Genomic DNA, 20,618 nt, shown 5'->3' with positions numbered 1-20,618 from the left:
AAAAAAGCGAAGAGGCCTTGCTCAAGTCACTTGAGAACAAGGCACTGGGAAGGTGACAGTCTTTGGCGAATGCTCAAATATCTCCTGTACCAGTCTGTATGAAAGTGTAACTCACAGAGGACTCTTGCGGATGTGTATAGATCGAAAGCACAAAATTTCAAGAAACTTAGGCAGTTGGTGTAGACGGTCCAGCTGCCTCTTTCGGGGTGTCGTGAGATATCGTAGGCTCGGATGTAGGCACAGATTCGCTGGCCGGTACTTGAGCAGGTTCAACGTTTTCACTGGCTGGCGCGGCCACAGCCGCCACTGGACTATGCGGCTCCTCGGGTATTGAAGGTGGAAAACCGGCACCAGGCAGTGGGGATACAGGTGACCGAACAGGCTCCTCCTTGGGCTGTTCTCTCGGTATGTCAATCGAAGCAGGCTTGCCATTTGTTGGCTCGCTAGCGGTGGCGGCGGGAGACAGCGGTTGACTGGTGAGCGAAGGATCGGGATCCGATCGGGTTGGGCTCTTTGTGCGTTCAAGCTCGTCCTTCACACCGTCCCGGACTTGGGCAACCTTGGCCTTGAATTTGCCGAATAAGCTCTTCTTTTCGCCCTCCGATCCAGCAGAGGAACTGGCCTGAATGCCGGCATCCAAGCTCAGTGGCTGACTAGAGGGATCGGAGACTGGATTGTGTCCACTCCCAATTGAACTGGTGCTTTGCTCGGCGCCAGGATTGGTGGCCATCAGAGGCGGAGAGGCAAGGCCAAGGCCGACTTGCTCACTAGTGCGTTTTGATGATCGCGGGAACCGCCAACTCCGCCGATTTTCACGACGCTCTTGGCGAGAACCGTCATCAGGTTGATCCAGATCGGACTGGTCAGTGAAAGAAGAACGAGAGTTCATGGAGGGTGTGCGTGATTGGTGAGGTTTGAGGGAGTGATCGGTATGATGTTGAAGATTGCCCTCTACCAAGGCCGGGTTCGAGTCGGACGGGTTGTCTCGGTTAGCAAGCGTGGCGGTATTCGGCGGCCTGGGAGTGGTATCACCGATGGCAACATCCACAGACTGATTCTCGTGCTTCGGTTCCTGGTCCACGCTGTGATCGACGCCGTGGCCATGGAGGGAATTGGTCGAGCTTTGGGCGCTGATGCTTGCGCTACCAGGAATCCTCTTCTTCCTCAACCTGTTTGGCTGTCGTGGCTCTTTTTCGCTCTCGGGGGGCGGTGACTTGGTGAAAAAGTTTGAAAGCTTGCGTTCACGGCTGGGAGTGACAACTGCCGGAGGTGAAGAGACGGGGGCTTGCAAGTTCTCCTGGGGTCTCGGGGTCTCACTGAGGCTCAGACTTTCAGCAGTTGCCGGGGGTATGGGGCCGTGGGTAGTAGTGTGAACGTAAGCGGTTCCGCCAGTAGATGAAACCAAAGCTGTTTGACTGGGGTTTCGCTCTTCCTGCTGTTCGACATGTTGTTCCGCATGTTTTTGTTCAGGTTTCTGCTCAGACACGGGCTCAGTCTCTTCACGTACCGACGGCGTGCGGCTGGTGGATTGAGAGCTCTGATGAGAAACAACGAGTCCGGAGGGGTTACTCGAGCCAGTTTCGGTGGCTCGGGCATAGCGCGCAGAGGTGAGAACGGGACCCATCTTTGATGGAAGGGTATTGCTTCGGTGAACACCACCACCACCGGCCATCGATGTAGGAGTACTAGGGCTTGGAGCGTTGTTCGAGTGGCGGGAATTGCGAGACGAAACAGAGACATTTCTCCGGATATTGTCCAGCTTGCGATGGCTTTCTGTGTTGGCACTGGCATTGGAAACAGATCGTCGGACGGTCGAGTGGGACGTAGGCCGCGGTGGGATTCCTGCTTCGACCTCCTTCATAGTCTGCTCATCGGCCGCCGTGCCGCTCATACCGAAGAGGAAATGATCCTGGTTCTCGATCAGGAAGATCAAAACATCCTGGCTCAGTTTGTATTCCTCGGGTGACATGTCATGCTGGGGGTGCGACAGCATGCCGGGTTGGAAGATCGCCGAGAGGTTGCCCGATGGCATGCGATTTTGATCAGACTTTGATGCAAAGACGGCCAGAAGATCGAGGATATAGAGCAGCAGTTGCTTGTTCAACGGGGGGAGCTCGATGATGAGTCGTTGGTAAGTCTCCACAGCCTTTGCGTGGTCAAACTTTTCGGCATCCGGCGTCTCTTTGTCTTCCTGAACTTGTTTCTGGTAGGTCCGTAGCGGCTCACGGAAGCGTTCGTAAAACTCCAAAGGCACGATGGGCTCGGGGAGCTGGTTCAAATATCGGCGGAGCACGTTTGCAGCATCGTGAACTGTATAGCCTGACCAGTCCAGTCCTTTCCCGTAGCGTTCGGGGGAATCGAAAACCTCCTGGAGGTCCTTGATGCGTTTGGCGGATCCATTGAGGCGGAAGATGCCCTCCACGTCCGTTGCTATTGCAATGAGGGTTAGGAAACATTCATCGGGCCTGATCTGGGGGATAACCGGGAACCTTTTTCTTTGAGGAAGACGCCACACTTAGCGACAACAATCGGCACATAGCCATAAATGAAGCTTTCGCCGTGATCGTTGGTCAATGAAATTGCCACATTGGCGTACTTGATGCTGACGTTAAGCGGAATACCGAAGATTCCGCGGGGAGGGTCTGTTGCGACAATCAGGTCAGCTTATCATGTCCAAGATATGTACGAAGGCCTCGACGCGAGGAGGGCAAGCGGGCAGCTTGCCAATCTGCCATGACCGACTGCGGACACTTCCTGTGCGACGCGGGGACTATGTCCGGAAGCTCAGGGGCGTCGCGACCACCGTGTGCCGAGGAAAGTCCACCAAAAACGTTTATGCTGTCGCCGTGGCCGGAATATCCCAGATGCCAATAGGTACGTACCTTTCAGTTCATCCTTCCTAGTGCTCCGCTTGAACTGCTTCCACCATGAGGCCAAATCTCGTTTCGAGGGCGGAGAGTTGGAACCGGGCTCGGGGGACGTAGGGAGCGGAACAGGGTCAGCGCCCGAGTGCGACTTGCTGACGGTCACCATGGCGAATCCGGGGACCGGAATGTGTTTCGAAGACGTCGAGGATTCGGGAAGGCTGGGTCACCGCCTAGGGAATGGGGCTGGGCCCAAAAAAAGCAAGAATCGCGATCACAGAGAGAGGGTATGAAGAGCAAAGAAGAGCAGAAAAGTCAGGTCAAGTCAAGGGTTATGGCGGGGAAGGGATGCGAAAGGGGAAGTGTCAGGGTTTCGAAAGGGGGCACGAGCCAGGTGAGCCCTGAGAAACAGAGTTGGGGTATACGTCGATGGCTGTCTGCCTATTACTGTAGTGGCTTCGCCTCAATTATTATCCTTTGGTATTTTGGTATCCTGTTCCTAAATTATTGATTACATCTATTCCTATATTATATCCCTTATATCTCGCTAGTTAAGTTTCAGGACAAAGAAATTCCAGAATTCGGGAAATCTAAGTGGAGTGGAACGTGTCTGGGCCCTGGTAGGGTCTGGGATGATGTAATCTGTTCTATTCATGGATTCAGAGTATCAGCCTATTTAGATCGTCGATATTACACTCGACAGTAGCCGCGTAATCCGTACTATAGTCCATAGTTTCGTACCTCGTCAGGGCAGTTGACACAGTTGAGTTTCTTTGGCACGTGATGTCATTGGTCACGTGTAATCACATGATGCTGGTCACGGGTGTTTGCCGGAACAACATTACTGCGAAACAGCTTCGGAGCTGGACGCTTAAGTGAACCCGTGTTTTAAAGCATCACCTAAACCCCCATCACTACCATCTATCACAATGGAAGGGTCAGTATATCCGGGGCTTTCGTCAGTCACTGACCAATGCCTCCCCTATCTTTTCCTCGCTTCGCGACTAACACCATTGCAGACTTAACGCATCGGAACAGCGCGAGTTCGCCGCCCGCATGGAGCGGAAGCAGATGAAGGAGTTTATGACTGTATGTGATCTAAATCTGTCGACCCGACAGTTATCTTGGATTCTTCCTCGACACTTAATCCACAGCTTTGTGGTTACTTCCCTTTCCAACAAATTCTAATATTTCTTCTCCCCAGATGTACTCCAAGATGGTCCAGCGCTGCTTCGACGACTGCGTCAACGACTTCACCACCAAGTCCCTCATCAACCGTGAGGAGACCTGCATCATGCGCTGTGTCGACAAGAACCTCAAGAGCTCCGCCCGCTTGAACGAACGATTCCAGGAGCAGAACGCTGCCATGATGCAGAGTGGCCAGATGGGTGGTAACTAAGGGTTTTTGATGAGCATTGTTGATGAACTTTCCACATTGGGGATGTCTGGAGTCACGAGTCTCCCGTTCAGCTGCATTGGGGGATATGGTCGATGACCTATTGGCAAGGAAGCAGGCAGGATTCAGCTCCTTTGCGTGTACCATAGTGATTAGCATGGGGATCCTCTCCCTGCTCAAAATACCACAGATTCGATGAAAATATGGCCAATTTCCAAGTTCCTCGCCTGTGGACTGCATATATTGGTTAAGTTAATCTCGGATGGATCTCCCTTTTTTCATGAATTGGAGAGTCTACCTAAGCCTTTGATTTCCGAAGCCTTCTGCCCTGGGCGTCAGAGTCTCACAAGTATCACGTGTTAGAGCCCAATACATATCATTGCAACGTCCAAGCGTCTTGCTATCATGTTCTGTCGAATTCTTTCAAACCTTGGGGGCTCTCCCTAGCACAAGAAAAGAGCATCTTGGTCACTGGTAGTGTATCCTTGACATACTTTGGTAAGCCCTTGCACTATTCAAGGTCGGGCCCTATATGAGTCACCGGTACCTATAAGTTATACATTTTAAAATAGACGATGCGCACCAACAGGGGTTTTTGACAGTTCAAAAATAGTTCCGCAAGATATCTCAATGTTCAACTCCTGTCGAAAACCCACAAAAGCAGAAAGCCTTGACGGATCTACCTGTTGGATAGCTCCAAGAAACGACACCGAAACATCTTCTAGTCACAGCACTTGACCATGCAACGACTATCATCCGTTTGATTTTGTTCACCTCCAACTTGCTCTGCTGGGATTATGCCACGGATTTGAGTTTGGGAGTTCTACAGAGAGACAGGACCGCGTATTCCCGGATATTTCCACAAAGTTGCAGGAATGTCAAGAGTAGGTGGAAGGAAGAGACATTAAATCCATTATATAAGTCACATTATAAGTTATCAGTCACGTTACGTTGGCTATATAAAATTCCATGTAACGCTTTAGTTAAGTCGGAGTGCCGTAAAGACGGGTGACTCGGGTCCGTAGCCGATCATGAGTCGGAATTGACTCCCTTATCTTGTGTGGGGGAGTGAGGAGTGAGGGGAGTTTTGCTACTTTTATACGGCGGTTGAAGTCTCCAACTTATGTTTTCTCCCCCTCATAGCTTTCCGACTCCACACTTCCCTCATAAGCCCCTTCTCTCCTCCTTTCCTCTTCTCTTCGCATATTTCTTGGTGAGTGTTGTCACTTTGGTTTTCTTTCTTTCCCCCTAACTCTGTCTTAGTCGAACTTGATACACAATGGCCGACACAGTAGGAAAGGTAAACCCTCCCCCCGGCCTGCATCTGGATAACCTGGTTCAATCAGGTCGTATCTGAGTCATACTCGATTGATCGCCTTCGTTATTATCATGAATATATTCGCTAACTGAATTCCTAGACCATCACTTGCAAGGTGAGCTCGATCCGACCACCCCGCTATGACGACACAACCCTCGGGAACTAACTGAAGCTCAGGCTGCAATTGCCTGGGAAGCTGGTAAGCCTCTGTCCGTTGAGGACATCGAGGTCGCTCCCCCCAAGGCTGGTGAAGTGCGCATTAAAATTAACCACACTGGTGTCTGCCATACCGGTAAGCTCCGACCCCGCCAGCCCCGCCAAACACGGCATACGGACCGTCCCCGGGCAACGAGAGCTAACACACCACAGATGCCTACACTCTCTCCGGCAAGGATCCCGAGGGTGCCTTCCCCGTCGTCCTCGGTCACGAGGGTGCCGGTACCGTCGAGTCTGTCGGCGAGGGCGTGACCTCCGTTAAAGTTGGCGACTACGTTATCGCTCTCTAGTATGCACTCCCCGATCTCGGCGCCGACCGGAACTCCAACTGATCATCCCTGTAGCACTCCTGAATGCCGCGAATGCAAGTTCTGCAAGTCCGGCAAGACTAACCTCTGTGGGAAGATCCGTGCCACTCAGGGTAAGGGTGTCATGCCCGATGGCACCTCCCGCTTCAGGGCCCGCGGCAAGGACCTCCTCCACTTCATGGGTACCTCCACCTTCTCTCAGTACACTGTCGTCGCCGATATCTCCGTCGTTGCTGTCACTCCTAAGATTCCTACCGACCGGTCCTGTCTTCTTGGCTGCGGTATCACCACTGGTTACGGTGCCGCTGTCGAGACCGCCAAGGTCGAGGAGGGCTCCAACGTCGCTGTCTTTGGTGTCGGCTGTGTCGGTCTTTCTGTTCTGCAGGGTGCTGTCAAGAACAAGGCTGGCAAGATCATTGCTGTCGATGTTAACGATGGCAAGGAGGAGTGGGCTCGCAAGTTCGGTGCCACTCACTTCGTCAACCCCACCAAGCTCCAGGGCAAGACTATCCAGGAGCACCTGATTGAGATGACTGACGGTGGTTGCGACTACACCTTCGACTGCACTGGCAACGTCGGTGTTATGCGTGCTGCCCTCGAGGCCTGCCACAAGGGTTGGGGTGAGAGCATTGTCATTGGTGTTGCTGCTGCTGGTCAGGAGATCTCCACTCGGCGTAAGTTGTACCCTCTCGCCCGCATTGAATATGGTCTAACAGGTTTGCAGCATTCCAGCTTGTTACCGGTCGTGTCTGGAAGGGATGTGCCTTTGGTGGTATCAAGGGTCGCACCCAGCTGCCCGGTCTCGTCGACGACTACCTGAACGGCAAGCTCAAGGTGGACGAGTTCATCACTCACCGGCAGCCTCTGGACGGCATCAACAGCGCCTTCGACCAGATGAAGGAGGGTGACTGTGTCCGTTGCGTTGTTGACATGAAATAGATGACTTAGGAGATCAAAAGAAATGTGAAATATGACTTAATTATGAAGTGATTATGTGTACAGAGTAGTAGATGGGAGAGAGCTTCCTTTGTAGGTGAACCTCCCAAGGTCCCCAGCCCCGCGGGCACCTTGAGGACTACAGATGAAGTGAGTATCAAATATTACATATTCAGGTCAATCGCAAATCTAAAAAGATCATTGTTTGTGTCAATCTTGTACAAAAATTTGTAGTCAATCCATCACACGGAAAGAGTCCGAGACTCCCCCACCTCAATTGACGCAAAGATACGATAAGAAGGCCGATTTCGGGTCTATCTCGGAGTCTCTGATAGGTGAAATTAGGGGTTTCCCCTGGCATGATAGTCTGAGAGGGGAATATCAATCCACTTCGGATTCCGTGCCCGCGGGAATCGCCGCGGCGTTGAAGTATAGATCTGTATAAAGATGGCCATACATCCATAGATGCAGACTGAATTGATAATTGATTTTCTTCAGCTTCTTGAATACAACAAGTACATATCTATACCTATATCTATACCATGTCCAACCTCACTCTCCCTGAACCCTTCGCCTCCATCCCCCGGTCTTCCCTCCTTCTCGGCCCCTCGCCAATCCACCCCCTCCCCCGCATCAGTGCCGACTTGGCCAAGACCTCCCCCCACCACGTTGCCATCTACGCCAAGCGCGATGATTTGAATTCCGCTTATGCTTATGGCGGCAACAAGACTCGCAAGTTGGAGTATCTCCTCGCCGACGCCCAGGCTCAGGGATGCGACATGCTCGTTTCTATCGGTGGTGTGCAGAGTAACCATACGCGTCAGGTGGCTGCTGTTGCTGCGCGCTCTGGGATGAAGGCGAGACTTGTCCAGGAGCATTGGGTTGATTGGGTTGATCCTGGTTATGAGACTACGGGTAATATTCAATTGTCCAAGCTTATGGGCGCCGATGTTAGGCTTGATCCTTCCACTTTCGGGATTGAGCATAAGTCGACTGCGCAGGCTGTTGTTGAGGAGTCCAAGGCCAACGGGGAGAAGCCTTATTATATCCCTGCTGGTGCTTCGGATCATCCGCTTGGTGGGTTGGGCTTTGCGCGGTGGGCTTTGGAGGTTCGTGAGCAGGAGCAGGAGCAGGGGATCTTCTTTGATACTGTGTTGGTGTGTGCTGTGACTGGCTCGACCTTTGCTGGTATGATTGCTGGGTTTAAGCTGCTTGAGCGCTTGCACCCTGAAGACCCGAAGCGCAAGGTTATTGGTATTGATGCTTCGGCTACGGTTGAGGCGACTCGTGCCCAGGTGCTGCGCATTGCCAAGAACACCGCTTCCAAGATTGGTCTCACTGCAGAGGATATCACGGATGAGGATGTCATCCTTGATGACCGGTACCACGCTGGGATCTATGGTATTCCTGATCGCCAGACTTGGGATGCTATTGAGTATGCTGCTCGCATGGAAGCATTCATTACCGACCCGGTGTACGAGGGCAAGAGCTTTGCCGGCATGGTGGATATGATTCGTCGTGGTGAGATCAAGGCCGGCAACATCCTTTACGCACACCTTGGTGGGCAATTGGCCCTCAATGCATACTCGGAGCTTGGCCGGACCAGCGAGTAGACCATGATGTAGAGCAAGAAATATGTTTATAGGAATGAATTTAGCGATAGTATATTATGTTTGCATTCAACGAGTGACTATAGTTAGAACGTAACGATAACTAGGTTGGTTTCTAGGATTCTAGAACAGCTTGTGCTCAAGAGTCATCTCCGACTCGGGCTGCAGGCCAACACAGGCACGGAAGATGTTGATGAGAGCTGAGCGCTGCTTGCCCAAAGCGTTGACCACGGGGGTGCCAGGGGGAGTCAGAGGGGCCTTGAGCATGTAGCTGAGCACGCTCAGCACGCTGTGGAAGCCCTTGTAGTCGGCACCCTCGCTGTCCGCCTGCCAGCTGATACGGGTCATCATCTCAGCGAGCACGACAAGATCGATGATCAGGGGCGAGGCCAGCAACGAGTCCTCACAGATGTTGAACAAGCTGATGGTCTGGTGGCCACCCATGAAGATCTCGGCGTAGTACTCATCCAGGGCACGCTTGTTGTCTCCAACAGCAGGCATGTACTTGATGACAACAGTGTGATCGGGGTGCTCATCCTTTTCGTACAGGATGTGGTTGGCCGCAACCATGTCATCCACAACGTTGGACTTGGAGATCTCCTTGGAGCGGAACTGCTTCTGGGAGCTCAAGTTCTTGCCGTCGTTGTTGCCCAGGTGGTTGTAGCTGGCAATGGAGGTGAGCTTGATACCGGCGTTGATCAGGAAGTCAACCAGAGCCGACTTCATCTTGGTCTGGCCAGACTTGAAGTCATCACCACCGATGAAGGCACGACGCTGCTCGGCAAGCTGGAGGGCACCGGGAACAAAGGTGTTCTGGGGCGATCCGTTGATGAATGGAGTGTTCTCGAGGATCGAGGCCACGGCGAACACAGTGGAAGGAGCAACCTCCAGGTGACCGGCCTTGATCGAGTTGATCAGGTTGTCGGCAGTATCGTTGACACCGGGGATGATGTCGGCGTACCGCTCAGTGTTGGCGGTCCACATGACAATCACCTTGTCCAAGCCATTCTGGGCCTTGAAGTCGCTGTAATTCACGTTAGCGGGATTCAATGCAATCTAATTCCAATTCACATACCGAATATCCTGCTGGATCTTCTCAACGTGAGCCCAGCAAGCCTTGTCACCCTCGAGAACATTGTCGGCGCGATCCTCCTGGTTGGAGGCGATGAAGTCGGGGTAGTAAATACTAGGCAGCGGCTTCATCTCGGCCATCTCCTTGCGGACCAAGTTCTTGAGGGTGGGCTCCAGCACCTGGGCCCGGTCCATGGACTCGGACAGATTCAGGCTGCTGATGTCCCAACCACCAATGGCGAGGTCATTGGGGTGGACCATGGGAAGCAGGTCGTGGAAGGGGATGTTGATCTCCTCACCGGTCTTGGCGTCAGAGCCCAGCTTGACAGTGGAGCCCATGACGATGGAACCGTAGTAGTTGGAGGTCTGCTTCCCCTCCCGGGTTTCCCACGAGAGGTTACGGCGGTTGGCCAAGATACCGGCAGTGACGGTGGAACCGTTGTTTCCACCCCAACCGACCAGCATCATGCCGACCTTGCCGACCTTGCGGTCAACCTTGAAGTTGTAGTTGGTGGCCTTGGGGACCGCCACCAACTTGTTGTCCGCAGTGCGGGTGATCTCAGTCGTCTGGTAGGCGTACCGACTCTTGATCTCGTCCGGGGTATAGACGACGTTGGGCGACTGGACCGTAAACAGAGGGGAAGGTTCTTGGCGAGCCGACCCGTTCAGGGCGCCATTGGCAGCATCCGAGCTAGCGTGAGGAGCCATTGCGTTCACAGGAAAGCGGGATGAATTGAGAGTGTAGGATGTGATAGCGCTGTAGCTTTAACGGACGAAGGGTGCTGCGTCCGATGCTCCTCCACGGTTGGATGAGCGTCGGCCGTTGAACGGGTGGTGCCGCCTGTATAGAGGTTAGCCATTGGTCTCATAGGAGGATTGGATCCCTTGGGATCCCAAAGAAACTCACGAGTTAAGACTTGTGGCGAAAATTGTGGCGGTTGTATGTGACCACTGTCTCTACGAGAAGTGATCTGACCTGCTGACAAGGTTTATACGAACCTAAGATAAACGAAAAGATGTATGAAGTGGATGGAGAAAGAGAGAGAAAGAAGAAAGTGGAAAGGGAGGATTTATATGGGACGACACGTGCCCGGGGAACGGGGCCCCGGTTTCCCCTTTTTGTTTTTAATCTTTTTGGTCATCTAGTTTTCGTCTATTTAACCCTAATCACTTTCTCCGAGTCCGTAGTGCTTTTTTGTTCACCGTGTACTCCCGAATCTGCCTGCATAACCCGGCAATGGTCTGATCTTCTCATTATGCCGAACCACTGCCGCTGGGGGTTCCGCTTCCGGGCATCCGGGAATCCCTGGTGCCTGGCCCCTTTCTTTCGTCTACTGTATGCTTTAGTTTATGGTGTTAAATCCTCGTTTCCATCGTAATTGACGTTGCCTTACACCGCGTATTCCCAATAATAAGTCTCCAAGCAATTGATACATGATCACCCCAGATCGACTGACAGCTGGACCGTGCAGTCGGAGGGGCACGCGGGGCATAAATGGCGGTGAGGCAACCCCTGAGCGCACAAGCACACTCGGCTATACATTTTGATACCATTTTATATGGTTTCTTGTGCGTTGTGGAGATAATATATTACGGTGTGTTTACAACATTTGGGACGTTGGAGACCAAACGCAAACCCACTTACAATTCAACTATAACGTTAATGGGTAAACACTGAAGTATAGTTTTATTAGGAATCCAAGTCTGTGCTACGTGCTGCTGCATTCGATGTTATATGTTAAGCTCCTGTAATATCTATGCAAGCTTAATCGACGATCAACTAAGCGCTCACTCTAGAATGTGCCTGCATACTACCGGCTCGATGACCCCATATCCTCAATATGCTCCTCGGTAGGGTCTTTCGCAGGAGTCGTCTTGATACCAACTCGCTCGGCCAAGTGGCTTTCAATCCCAAAGAGTCGAGACATTTCCTCGAGAGTCCGGCCGCGTGTTTCAACTGCACATCGTTAGCCAACGTATCAGAGAGCTGGAGAATGAACGAACCCATGGCATATCGAACAAAGAAGAATGCGATGACACAAATCCCCGAGTAGATGATGTACAACCCCCAGCCGATAGCATCGGCAATAGGTGGACTCGCCTGGGCAACAATATAGCATGCTGTCCACAATGATGCTGTGGTCAAGGCATTTCCCTTGGCCCGCATGGAGACAGGGAAAATCTCAGCTGCATAAGTCCAAGATCCGACACCCCAGCTAATATTGAAGAACACATAGAACAAATATGGGAATATGATAATAGTATAGTTGGCTGGGTCTCCCGGATTATGTTCGGCATGCCATTGAAGCACCGTGATGCCAATCATAGCGCCCATCATTCCAACAGTGCCGATTTGAAGCCAGGTTTTTCGGCCGAGACGGTCAAAGAAGAAGATTGGTACCCATGAGAAGACGAAGAGTACGATGCCTACACCGCCAGTGGCGAGGTTGGCTGTGTGGGGATTCTTGATGCCACCACGTTCAAATAGAGATGGCTGTATGGAGTTAGATCATTCACACAAAAGGATCAAGCCACTCACTGTATAGTACAGAATAGAATTGGTTCCGGTTATCTGTTGGAAGAACTGCACAGCCATTCCTAGAACTGTCACTCGTAACACTGGCGTCATGAACATGTCCTTCCAGCTAGCCTCGCTGACGGTATGCTCAAACTCAATCGAGGACTGGATTTCTTGCATCTCGAGCTCTGCTACCTCGGACCCATGCAGTCGAGTGAGAACTTCGCGTGCACACTCATGGCGGTCTTGACTAGCTAACCAACGAGGACTTGGGGGCACCCAGAACCAGCATCCTATCCCAAGAATGATTGCTGGGAGGATCTGAATTGCCAGCGGGATACGCCACCAGCCGTCAATCTTGAGGAAATTGAACCCATAGTTAAGCCAAAAGGCTACCAGTTCTCCGAAACATAAAATCATTTGTTCGATTGCCACGATTCGACCCCGGATTGCGGGAGGAGACAGCTCGGCGACGTATAGTGGAACGCCTCCTGCACATGCTCCGACTCCATATCCTAGAATCACTCGACCAACGGTCTAGCGAAGAATCCATTAGTTAGGATCAATATGGTGTATGAACAGAATCAACCATACTATTTGCGTAATCGTGTATGATGCAGCTTGCAACACAGCACCGATAACAAAGACAAAACACGCGACGGACAGCGTTCTCTCACGGCCGATAGGATCTGCCAGATATCCAAGAGACATTGCCCCAATAAAACATCCGACATCATAGAGCGAAACTACCGTTCCAGTGACCCCTGGTCAATATTAGCCAACAGTACTTTCATCCCGGCTGGTCATACTCACATGAGTTCTTTGGGTGCATCAGATCGATCCATCGTTGATCTGCGACAATCACACCCATCACGCCTTGGTCGTATCCAAACAGAAACGCACCAAGTGAGACAAATACAGTCACTGCATAGAGATATGTGGTATTCCCCGGTCGTGCCTGTAGCGGATCAGTGCCTGGAGGCGGTTGAATGAGTTTTGTTTGCTTGAGAAATTCCATGATGCCTATGCCTGAGGAGGAACACCTCTGAAATGCCGCTCACAATGTTATATACCCCGAGAGCCGATTGCGGGGAGAGGTCTGGAGTAATACAGAACCCCATGGGGAAGATCTCTAGGGTATCTGTGCATTATTCGGCCTGTCCCCGACATTCAGTGAAGAATGTTGCGGGTGAAAGTTGCCTGATCCGACTGAGCGGGGAATTTTAGTGCCGACTTGAGGGTTAGCGCAGTCAATTGTTGCCCTAAGTGAGTCGAAAAAGGCAATTTTAGTTGAGGGGAAATGCAAGCTTCGAGCCAACAATTAGTGGAATTTAGGCGTTTAGTTAGTGTGGGGAATTCTAACATCGGGTTTGCTATCTGATCTCAAGTGGCAAAGAACTGGGAACCCAACAAGAATGTTGTATAAGTATCCCGACCGAAAGACGTATAGCTATGACTGTTATTACTCTCTTCGACTGCCAAGATGCAGCTACCATTTGAATGTCAACCTGGCCTTTTAGCTGTCAATGATGGTCCTTTGAAGGATGTCAAGTCCCTCCACCAGTCGCAGCCAAATGAGTCCCTAGAGATACTGCGGCAACGCTATGAAGAAGATGGATATCTCTTTCTCAAGGGCTTGATACCGCCTGCCGATGTGTGGAAGGCGCGGCATGAGTACTTTAATATGATGTTGCCAACAGGAGTCTTGGAAGAAGGAAGTCAGCCCGTACAGGGGATCTTCAACCATTCCAAGTTCCCTGAGGAATTCCCTGGTATTGGTGCTGGCGGAGCAGGCAAGAACGGGCGTCCAGGAGGAGATAAAGCTTCTCAATTTGTGGACCTTGCTATAGACGCCCATTACCGTCAATGGTATGCGGAGGACTTTTGTCGGCACCCAGCGTTGATGGATTTTGTCTCTCGATTTACAGGTTGGGAATCGAATACACTGGGTCTTCGCAGATCACTTTTGCGAAACAATATCCCTGGTACTAAGCCTATTGGGGTTCATTACGATCAGATCTTTCTCCGTCACGGAGAAGCAACTAGTGTGACTGCTTGGGTGCCTATTGGCGATATCAAAGTGAGCGGTGGAGGCTTGATTTACTTGGAGAACGGTAGGTCAAGGTGTTGCCACTCTGAACTGGATGCATTGACAGTAACGTTCCAGGTGATCCCGTCGGCCTCAGGTGCGAAGAAGATTTCAAAAAGAAGGCCAAGGCTGCTGGCTTCACAGAGCAGGAGGCTAAAGATGCATTCAACAACAACATGATGGCCACTGGTTTGCTTTCAGAGCTGCCTCTGGACTTTGCCCGTGAGCACCAGCGACCCTGGCTGGTAGCTGAGTACGAAGCTGGTGACGTTGTTTTGCATAAGCCACATGCTGTATGAGTGGATTCCCCAATTTGCCGATCTCGACTGATCAATATTTAGATTCATGCTTCTACGATCAACAATGACCCTGACCGTGTCATTCGTCTAGCGACTGATTTGAGGTTCGTAGATTCTTCAAGGCCTTTTGACACGGTATGTTTTTACTAGCTTTACGGGTTGCCTTTGGACTAACAAAGGGCAGAGATGGAATAAGTTTTATGAAGTGGGAGATGGTGTATAAAATGTAGTTACAATGCATTTCCATTTACTTAGCTACCACACTAGCAGGACATACATAACCGATCTAGAGCCTAAATTCAATTATAGTGTATGGGCTTATCCCGAAAATCAGTGAGTTAAACCGAAGGCCGAAACGTGTAGTCGAAGGGCTACCAATTTGAACATATTGGATATGCCAACGCTCCTCAAATGTCTGGACTCCGCATTTCTGGGTTGTCGGATGAAACAGATATATTGTCGGACGTTCCCTACCGATGTATGTGTATTCTGACTAGCAGATGACTGGTAGCATATCGATCGCTTTGGCTAAACATATAACGGGGATAGTCTAAACAAAATCATACAAGTTGTCCTTTGGGCGAAAGTATAAAGAGGATGGAAACATATATATCGACCACCTATTTTTCTGATACACCAACATCTATTAAAAACAATAGAGTAATTTAACTAAAAAAAGGAATGACGGTAAACACGAAGCAGTCAAATGTGAGGTTAGTATAACTATGTACTAACTTATAGCTCTATTTACTGGCGAGCCAAGCCCGATTAGGTCACCCCCGCGGACATGCGGGGAAACTTCCCCGGTCGAAATTCATAAGAAACATCTTCGTCATGCCAGGGACTAAGAAGTCCCAATGCTGGTAAGTCGTGTGCTGGATGATCTGGCAAATCTCTGACTGTTGACTTCTAGCGATCCATGTCGAGATCTTCACCATAAATGTGCGTCCATCCCTTCCCCAACGAATTCCTCGCTAATGGCCTGCAGGTGACGGAATTGTGCCAAACTGCAGCCGATGTGTTCGCACCGGACGCACATGTACACGGGGTCGACGAGAGACCAAGTTCCGACAGGCAAAGGGTCGATCTACGCGCGACCGGTTTCCTAGCAATCAGGTTTGGCTACGCCCGCCACCCAGAGGTTGGACCCCGAGCTGGAATTTATGCGATATGTTCTGACCACCCGGATCTAAAGTTGACTTCGTGCTCGAATCTGGTAGCGGAGAGCCAGATGATTTGACCGAGAGACCGTCTGATAATTCGTCACCGGGGAGGGGATCGGTTGGTGATGCCGAGTCAGTGCCTCTGACAGAGAGGCCATCTTCCACTCTACCGCAAGCCAATGGCAATGGTCAAGAAACACAAACGAGGCGAAGCGGTCGACCCTCATCTCTGTCGATGGGCAATATTTTGGAACGACAACACCAGCCGCGATCCTGGCCATTGAGAGATCCTCAGGAGGCACATCTGTTGCAGCATTTTGTGGACAAGATCGCACCGTTTGTGAGTATCGCCTCTCGAGGTCGAAGGGAGCAGCATTGTCTAATGACATGGGGTGCGATATAGTTCGATTGCACCGATCGCCAACAGCATTTTGCTGTCCACATCCCGTATCGCGCCCGTCGATGTGAGACGCTATTCAATGCAATCCTCGCCATGTCAGCACGTCACTTGAATCGCACCACCTCTTTCGATCCTTTCGCCTCGGATCATTACTATCAAGCATGTTTGGAGAAATTGATCCCTGCGCTGGATGATCACGGCGTCACAATGGATGACGACTTGCTCGCTGCGACGGTCATTTTACGTTTGCTGGAAGAATTTGACGGTGAGCAGTGGATCTCTACATCGTTATGTGTCAAGACTTTTTCTGATGGTGATCGCAGTTCCACTGGCGGGGTCTGATCTTCGTGGCCACTCGTTTGGAACAAAAGCTTTCATTCAGGGTCCGGCCTCGATGACCACGACACCAAGTCTACGGCAAGCTGTCTATTGGAGCGGTCTTCGCCAGGAGATTTACAATGCCCTCAGCCTCCAACAAGCGCCCGATTTCGACATGAGCTCCCTGAACTCCTACTTTAGCCCACTGGGGCCAGATGCTGGTGACTGTGCATGGGCAAACCAGGCAATTGCGCATTGCGCGGATGTCTTGGTATTTTGTTTCGGGCAAGCTCATCGCTCGGCTATTGTGCACGCAGAGCTCAAAGCACAGAATCAGCAATGGAATGAGACGCGTCCTGATTCCTTCGACCCATATTTTGTCGGCGACGAGGTGGAGGTAGGGACGACCTTTCCTGACATTCGTTTCAGGTGTGCTTGGCATGGTATGTACATGTAGTAGGCCCCAATGCGAAAATCGGACTCCCGAAAATGGGCTGATCGCTTCTGATTATAGCAATTGGCAATCAGTACAACGATCTTGCGCGGATTCTTCTGTCTGTGCACGACCCAAGTGTGCCGACGGTTGGACCTTTGCGCAGGCGTCTCGTTCAGGAAGCAGATGTAAGCTGACCAAGCATACTTGCTTCAACAGGGACTGACAGATAACCAGGATGAAATTCGTCAAAGGGTTTGGACAGTATGCGGCGCTGCATTATCCAATGCCTCTGTTGCCCCAGCCATGGTTGTTGGGTGCATGGCCATTCACCTCTGTAAGCGCCAGGGAAGGAATCGCGAGAAGCTGACGCTAATCAGCCACAGGTGGTGATCGGTTCACGGACCCACAGCAACAAGACCTTTTGATTCATGTTCTTATCCGAATGGATGCACTCCATGGCTGGCCAACTGATGCGCTCCAGCGACAGCTTCGGGAGACTTGGGTCGTGCGCTGATGTTTCAGGAGAACCAAAGGATTCTTCTCCCCGGGCCGCCTTTACGGCACGAACATGATATGATGCGGTTCTCTAGCACGCAACGTCTAGGAACAGCATCTCTCCCTGTTAACTTTTCTCCCATCGGTATATTTAGATAAAAAAATTCTGACCAAGGCAGGATCCAGCCAAGCAAAGTGAACGCGGTTGTGCTACTGCACAGGGGCCTCTACTACTCTATTTGGCCAAGTGTCAGGGTCGTGCATGATCCATTGTGAGTGAATTGACAACCACTGAGCTCGGGAGGAATTGGCCCCGCGGATCGTCAGGCAACACGGGCACAGAGCACGCAACTGGCGATCTTCTGTTGGTTCTAAGAATATCACTCTCGCCACATGAGTTCATGTATGACAATTGCCAGGGGGAGACCGAGTATGAGCAAAGGCAGATCGAGGGACTCCTCCCCCACCGATTGCAAGCCTCGAAACTGAGGTGAACAATATGATTGGCAGTGAGAGGGGCGAGGCCCGGGAGCAGGCACCAGGAACGGACCAGTCGCAGTGCAAGCTGATGTTGTTCGCGGTGATCAATTGTATGCAGAGGCTCCAGGGGACCCTGTGCTCTTCTCCACCAGATGCAACCTGTAGATGAACTTATACTGTGTACACTTTGCATATGTGTACATAGTATACGCAATGTACGCAATAGAACAATTTATACAGAAATTATTACTTCGATCTACATACTCAACATCGAAATTAATTAAGAAAAACGACGTGAACCCCCTGAACCAACACTTACGCACCCCTTTCCGCACTGGAGACGCTACTCTCACTAGCGCTGGACTTTCCTCCTTTCGGATTTAGCACTACGATCGTCTCTCCTCCCTGGGGTTTCGACTTCTTCCCTCTTGACTTCATTGCAGGTGATGGGCCAATTCAATGTCTTGAGTTGAGATGGCGTCCATGATCTTACCCAGCATCAAATGCTCGGATTGCGGTTGCAATGTCGAGATCTCGGCCCTGGGGGATCATGTCTGTGTGCAGACTGGCTATCGTAAGTGTCAATACTTGCCATCTTCTATTCTCCTGCATCATGCTAATGCCGCGTATAGCCCCTGCGCTCCCATCACCACCTCCCTCCGCAGGGTTAGGATCGCCCGACCGACTGTCGAAGCCAGGGAGAGGACCTCCCCCCGGATTGATCCATCGGTTGCCAGTATGTCTCAAATGGCCATGTGGGAGATACGCGACTAACCCCCAATAGACAAAGCATACCTGCAGCCGAATGTGCCTACGCCCGCCAGCAGTGTCGGTTTATCGCCCATGTCGGTCAGCGCTGCACCAAAATCTCCCATGCCACACAGCCCGGCCGAAAACAGCTCCGTGATGGACTTGGACTCGGTTTTCTCGTTTCCAATGCCTGGAAACAGGTCGCCGACTCATGTAAGGACACCGAGTCCAATGACTGGAGGAATTGCCAAATCACTACCGCCGATTCCATCGTCAACATTTGGACTGGGCATGGTGCCAGAGAACATACAGCTGCCCCCCAGTCCACTTCCGCCACCAAAGTCGCCAGCCCCAGAAATGAATCATTCGAGGGGAGAGTCAGTGGCCAGCCGCAGCAGTTATGGATCATCTTTTGCTAGCAGCCGCTATGGTGACTCGACAGCGAGATCATCGACAAATAGCTTTACGCGTGGCTTTAGAACATTTATGGACGACACACCGCCAGTGCCTCCAGCGCCTCTCCGCACTCCCAACAAGAATTCTTTCTCACGCGATTCAAACGTGTCCGTTGTTTCATCTCGGGTTTCATCGCGAAGTGATAGGGAGGAGATCCACGGTGGATTCGACTTTGGCATTCCCACAGACCAGAACTCGACACTACACGAACTCCCCGAAGAGTCTCCCTCTGATGAACACCGGAGCAACGACGAATATGATTTCCAGTCATCTGCGCAAACTCACCTGCATCCGGCAGCAGCGGCGGCGGCGGAACCAGGTAGTGATGCCCCCAGGAAAAACTCCGATGCAAGCACAGCCAGTGCATTGTCCGTGACAAGCTTTGCCCGTGCTCTTGGTCTGGAAGACCAAATGAACCACGACAGCTCTACTTCGTCTGATTCGTCTCCTTCCGATGCGCGCAGTGGCAGTTCTATGTCCAGCCTTCCCTCCGATGCCAGCTTGAACCGACACAAGCCCACCGATCCTCTCAATCTAGGACCATTAGTTGAGGAACTACCAGCACGAACCCGACAGACCATTTTGGAAATACCCGGTCGTCAACGCAGTCCTATGGAGGAGGTCCCTACCATTCCAGCTGCGTACTTCAGCCCAGACTCGCCTACCGATCCTGCCATCGGCCAAGGTGGTCTGTCCTTGATCGCATCAAAGGCAGAAGTAATCCCCACCCCTACTGGTCTGACACCGACTGAATCAAGAGAGCCTTCTCCTATGCCACCGCCCCAGCGATCCTTCACAGCACCAACCCCCCGCCCACCGACTCAATCAGCGACCCGCTCAAAAGGAATCTGCAAGGGTTGTAACGAGACCATCACGGGCAAATCGATCTCATCCTCCGACGGTCGTTTAACTGGCCGTTACCACCGTGGTTGTTTCGTTTGCTTCGAGTGTCACTCACCCTTCCAGACTGCCGATTTCTACGTCCTCAACAATCGTCCCTTCTGCGCACAGCATTACCACGAGCGCAACGGTTCACTTTGCGCCGGTTGTCACACCGGTATCGAGGGTCACTATCTGGAGACTGTGGAGCGAAACCCAGCACGGCCAGACCGCCGTCGATTCCACACCGAGTGCTTGCAGTGTCGTACATGTCACATCCTCCTCAAGGGTGACTACTTTGAGTGGAATGGTGAAGTCTACTGTGAACGCGACGCCCGTCGTGCCGCTGGTTACTATCCACCACCTGGACCTCCCGGCCCTCCCGGCCCTCCTGGCCCTCCTGGTCGCCGGCGTCCCACTCTTGCATCATCTCCGTTGTCTCAGTCTCGCGAGTTCCCTCCGGGCGGATACCCTCCATCTCCTATGCCAGGGCAAGGACTGCGCCCTGGTCCGCGTTTCCCCCTGGAGGCGGAGGACGCTTCCCCGAACGACGTACCACCAGGCTCATGATGATCTGAGCAATAATACTTTATTCTTTTTACTCAGGGCTTGCCCT

The 20,618-nt window shown here is 51.8% G+C and overlaps 9 protein-coding genes across 9 annotated transcripts; 6 read left to right on the top strand and 3 right to left on the bottom strand.

Annotated features, from left to right (window-relative positions):
• Window positions 1-166: 166 nt before the first annotated feature.
• Window positions 167-3,033, bottom strand: N7446_005459 (uncharacterized protein; the record flags this gene model as incomplete). Its single annotated transcript, XM_058514207.1, has 3 exons — window positions 167-2,430; window positions 2,490-2,642; window positions 2,883-3,033. 3 exons carry the CDS (start codon window positions 3,031-3,033, stop codon window positions 167-169), a joined length of 2,568 nt encoding a protein of 855 aa, XP_058371385.1.
• Window positions 3,034-3,793: 760 nt separating this feature from the next.
• Window positions 3,794-4,263, top strand: tim9 (protein transporter TIM9; the record flags this gene model as incomplete). Its single annotated transcript, XM_058514206.1, has 3 exons — window positions 3,794-3,801; window positions 3,884-3,953; window positions 4,069-4,263. 3 exons carry the CDS (start codon window positions 3,794-3,796, stop codon window positions 4,261-4,263), a joined length of 273 nt encoding a protein of 90 aa, XP_058371384.1.
• A 1,276-nt stretch (window positions 4,264-5,539) lies between these two features.
• Window positions 5,540-7,041, top strand: N7446_005457 (bifunctional alcohol dehydrogenase/S-(hydroxymethyl)glutathione dehydrogenase; the record flags this gene model as incomplete). The annotated part of the gene is made up of 6 exons (XM_058514205.1): window positions 5,540-5,560; window positions 5,679-5,693; window positions 5,756-5,870; window positions 5,948-6,083; window positions 6,139-6,776; window positions 6,827-7,041. 6 exons carry the CDS (start codon window positions 5,540-5,542, stop codon window positions 7,039-7,041), a joined length of 1,140 nt encoding a protein of 379 aa, XP_058371383.1.
• Window positions 7,042-7,580: 539 nt separating this feature from the next.
• Window positions 7,581-8,651, top strand: N7446_005456 (putative 1-aminocyclopropane-1-carboxylate deaminase; the record flags this gene model as incomplete). Its single annotated transcript, XM_058514204.1, has 1 exon — window positions 7,581-8,651. The coding sequence occupies one exon, from the start codon at window positions 7,581-7,583 to the stop codon at window positions 8,649-8,651; it is 1,071 nt and encodes a 356-aa protein (XP_058371382.1).
• A 120-nt stretch (window positions 8,652-8,771) lies between these two features.
• Window positions 8,772-10,427, bottom strand: N7446_005455 (inositol-3-phosphate synthase INO1; the record flags this gene model as incomplete). Its single annotated transcript, XM_058514203.1, has 2 exons — window positions 8,772-9,672; window positions 9,724-10,427. 2 exons carry the CDS (start codon window positions 10,425-10,427, stop codon window positions 8,772-8,774), a joined length of 1,605 nt encoding a protein of 534 aa, XP_058371381.1.
• A 1,103-nt stretch (window positions 10,428-11,530) lies between these two features.
• On the bottom strand, window positions 11,531-13,255 carry N7446_005454 (sugar porter family MFS transporter; the record flags this gene model as incomplete). The annotated part of the gene is made up of 5 exons (XM_058514202.1): window positions 11,531-11,676; window positions 11,724-12,213; window positions 12,259-12,774; window positions 12,832-13,001; window positions 13,051-13,255. 5 exons carry the CDS (start codon window positions 13,253-13,255, stop codon window positions 11,531-11,533), a joined length of 1,527 nt encoding a protein of 508 aa, XP_058371380.1.
• Window positions 13,256-13,720: 465 nt separating this feature from the next.
• On the top strand, window positions 13,721-14,625 carry N7446_005453 (uncharacterized protein; the record flags this gene model as incomplete). The annotated part of the gene is made up of 2 exons (XM_058514201.1): window positions 13,721-14,351; window positions 14,405-14,625. The coding sequence occupies 2 exons, from the start codon at window positions 13,721-13,723 to the stop codon at window positions 14,623-14,625; spliced, it is 852 nt and encodes a 283-aa protein (XP_058371379.1).
• Window positions 14,626-15,459: 834 nt separating this feature from the next.
• On the top strand, window positions 15,460-17,456 carry N7446_005452 (Zn(II)2Cys6 transcription factor; the record flags this gene model as incomplete). The annotated part of the gene is made up of 9 exons (XM_058514200.1): window positions 15,460-15,488; window positions 15,539-15,567; window positions 15,614-15,766; window positions 15,821-16,128; window positions 16,192-16,453; window positions 16,512-16,949; window positions 17,021-17,127; window positions 17,177-17,276; window positions 17,326-17,456. The coding sequence occupies 9 exons, from the start codon at window positions 15,460-15,462 to the stop codon at window positions 17,454-17,456; spliced, it is 1,557 nt and encodes a 518-aa protein (XP_058371378.1).
• Window positions 17,457-18,219: 763 nt separating this feature from the next.
• N7446_005451 (LIM domain-containing protein) lies at window positions 18,220-20,572 on the top strand (the record flags this gene model as incomplete). Its single annotated transcript, XM_058514199.1, has 2 exons — window positions 18,220-18,653; window positions 18,702-20,572. Exons 1-2 carry the CDS (start codon window positions 18,392-18,394, stop codon window positions 20,570-20,572), a joined length of 2,133 nt encoding a protein of 710 aa, XP_058371377.1. The 5' UTR covers window positions 18,220-18,391.
• Between the last annotated feature and the right edge of the window lie 46 nt (window positions 20,573-20,618).

This window comes from Penicillium canescens (genome assembly GCF_028828765.1).
Source record: "Penicillium canescens strain IBT 15451 chromosome Unknown utg000004l_segment0_segment0, whole genome shotgun sequence".
Classification (NCBI taxonomy): domain Eukaryota; kingdom Fungi; phylum Ascomycota; class Eurotiomycetes; order Eurotiales; family Aspergillaceae; genus Penicillium; species Penicillium canescens.
This window is presented reverse-complemented; position numbering and strand designations above follow the sequence as displayed.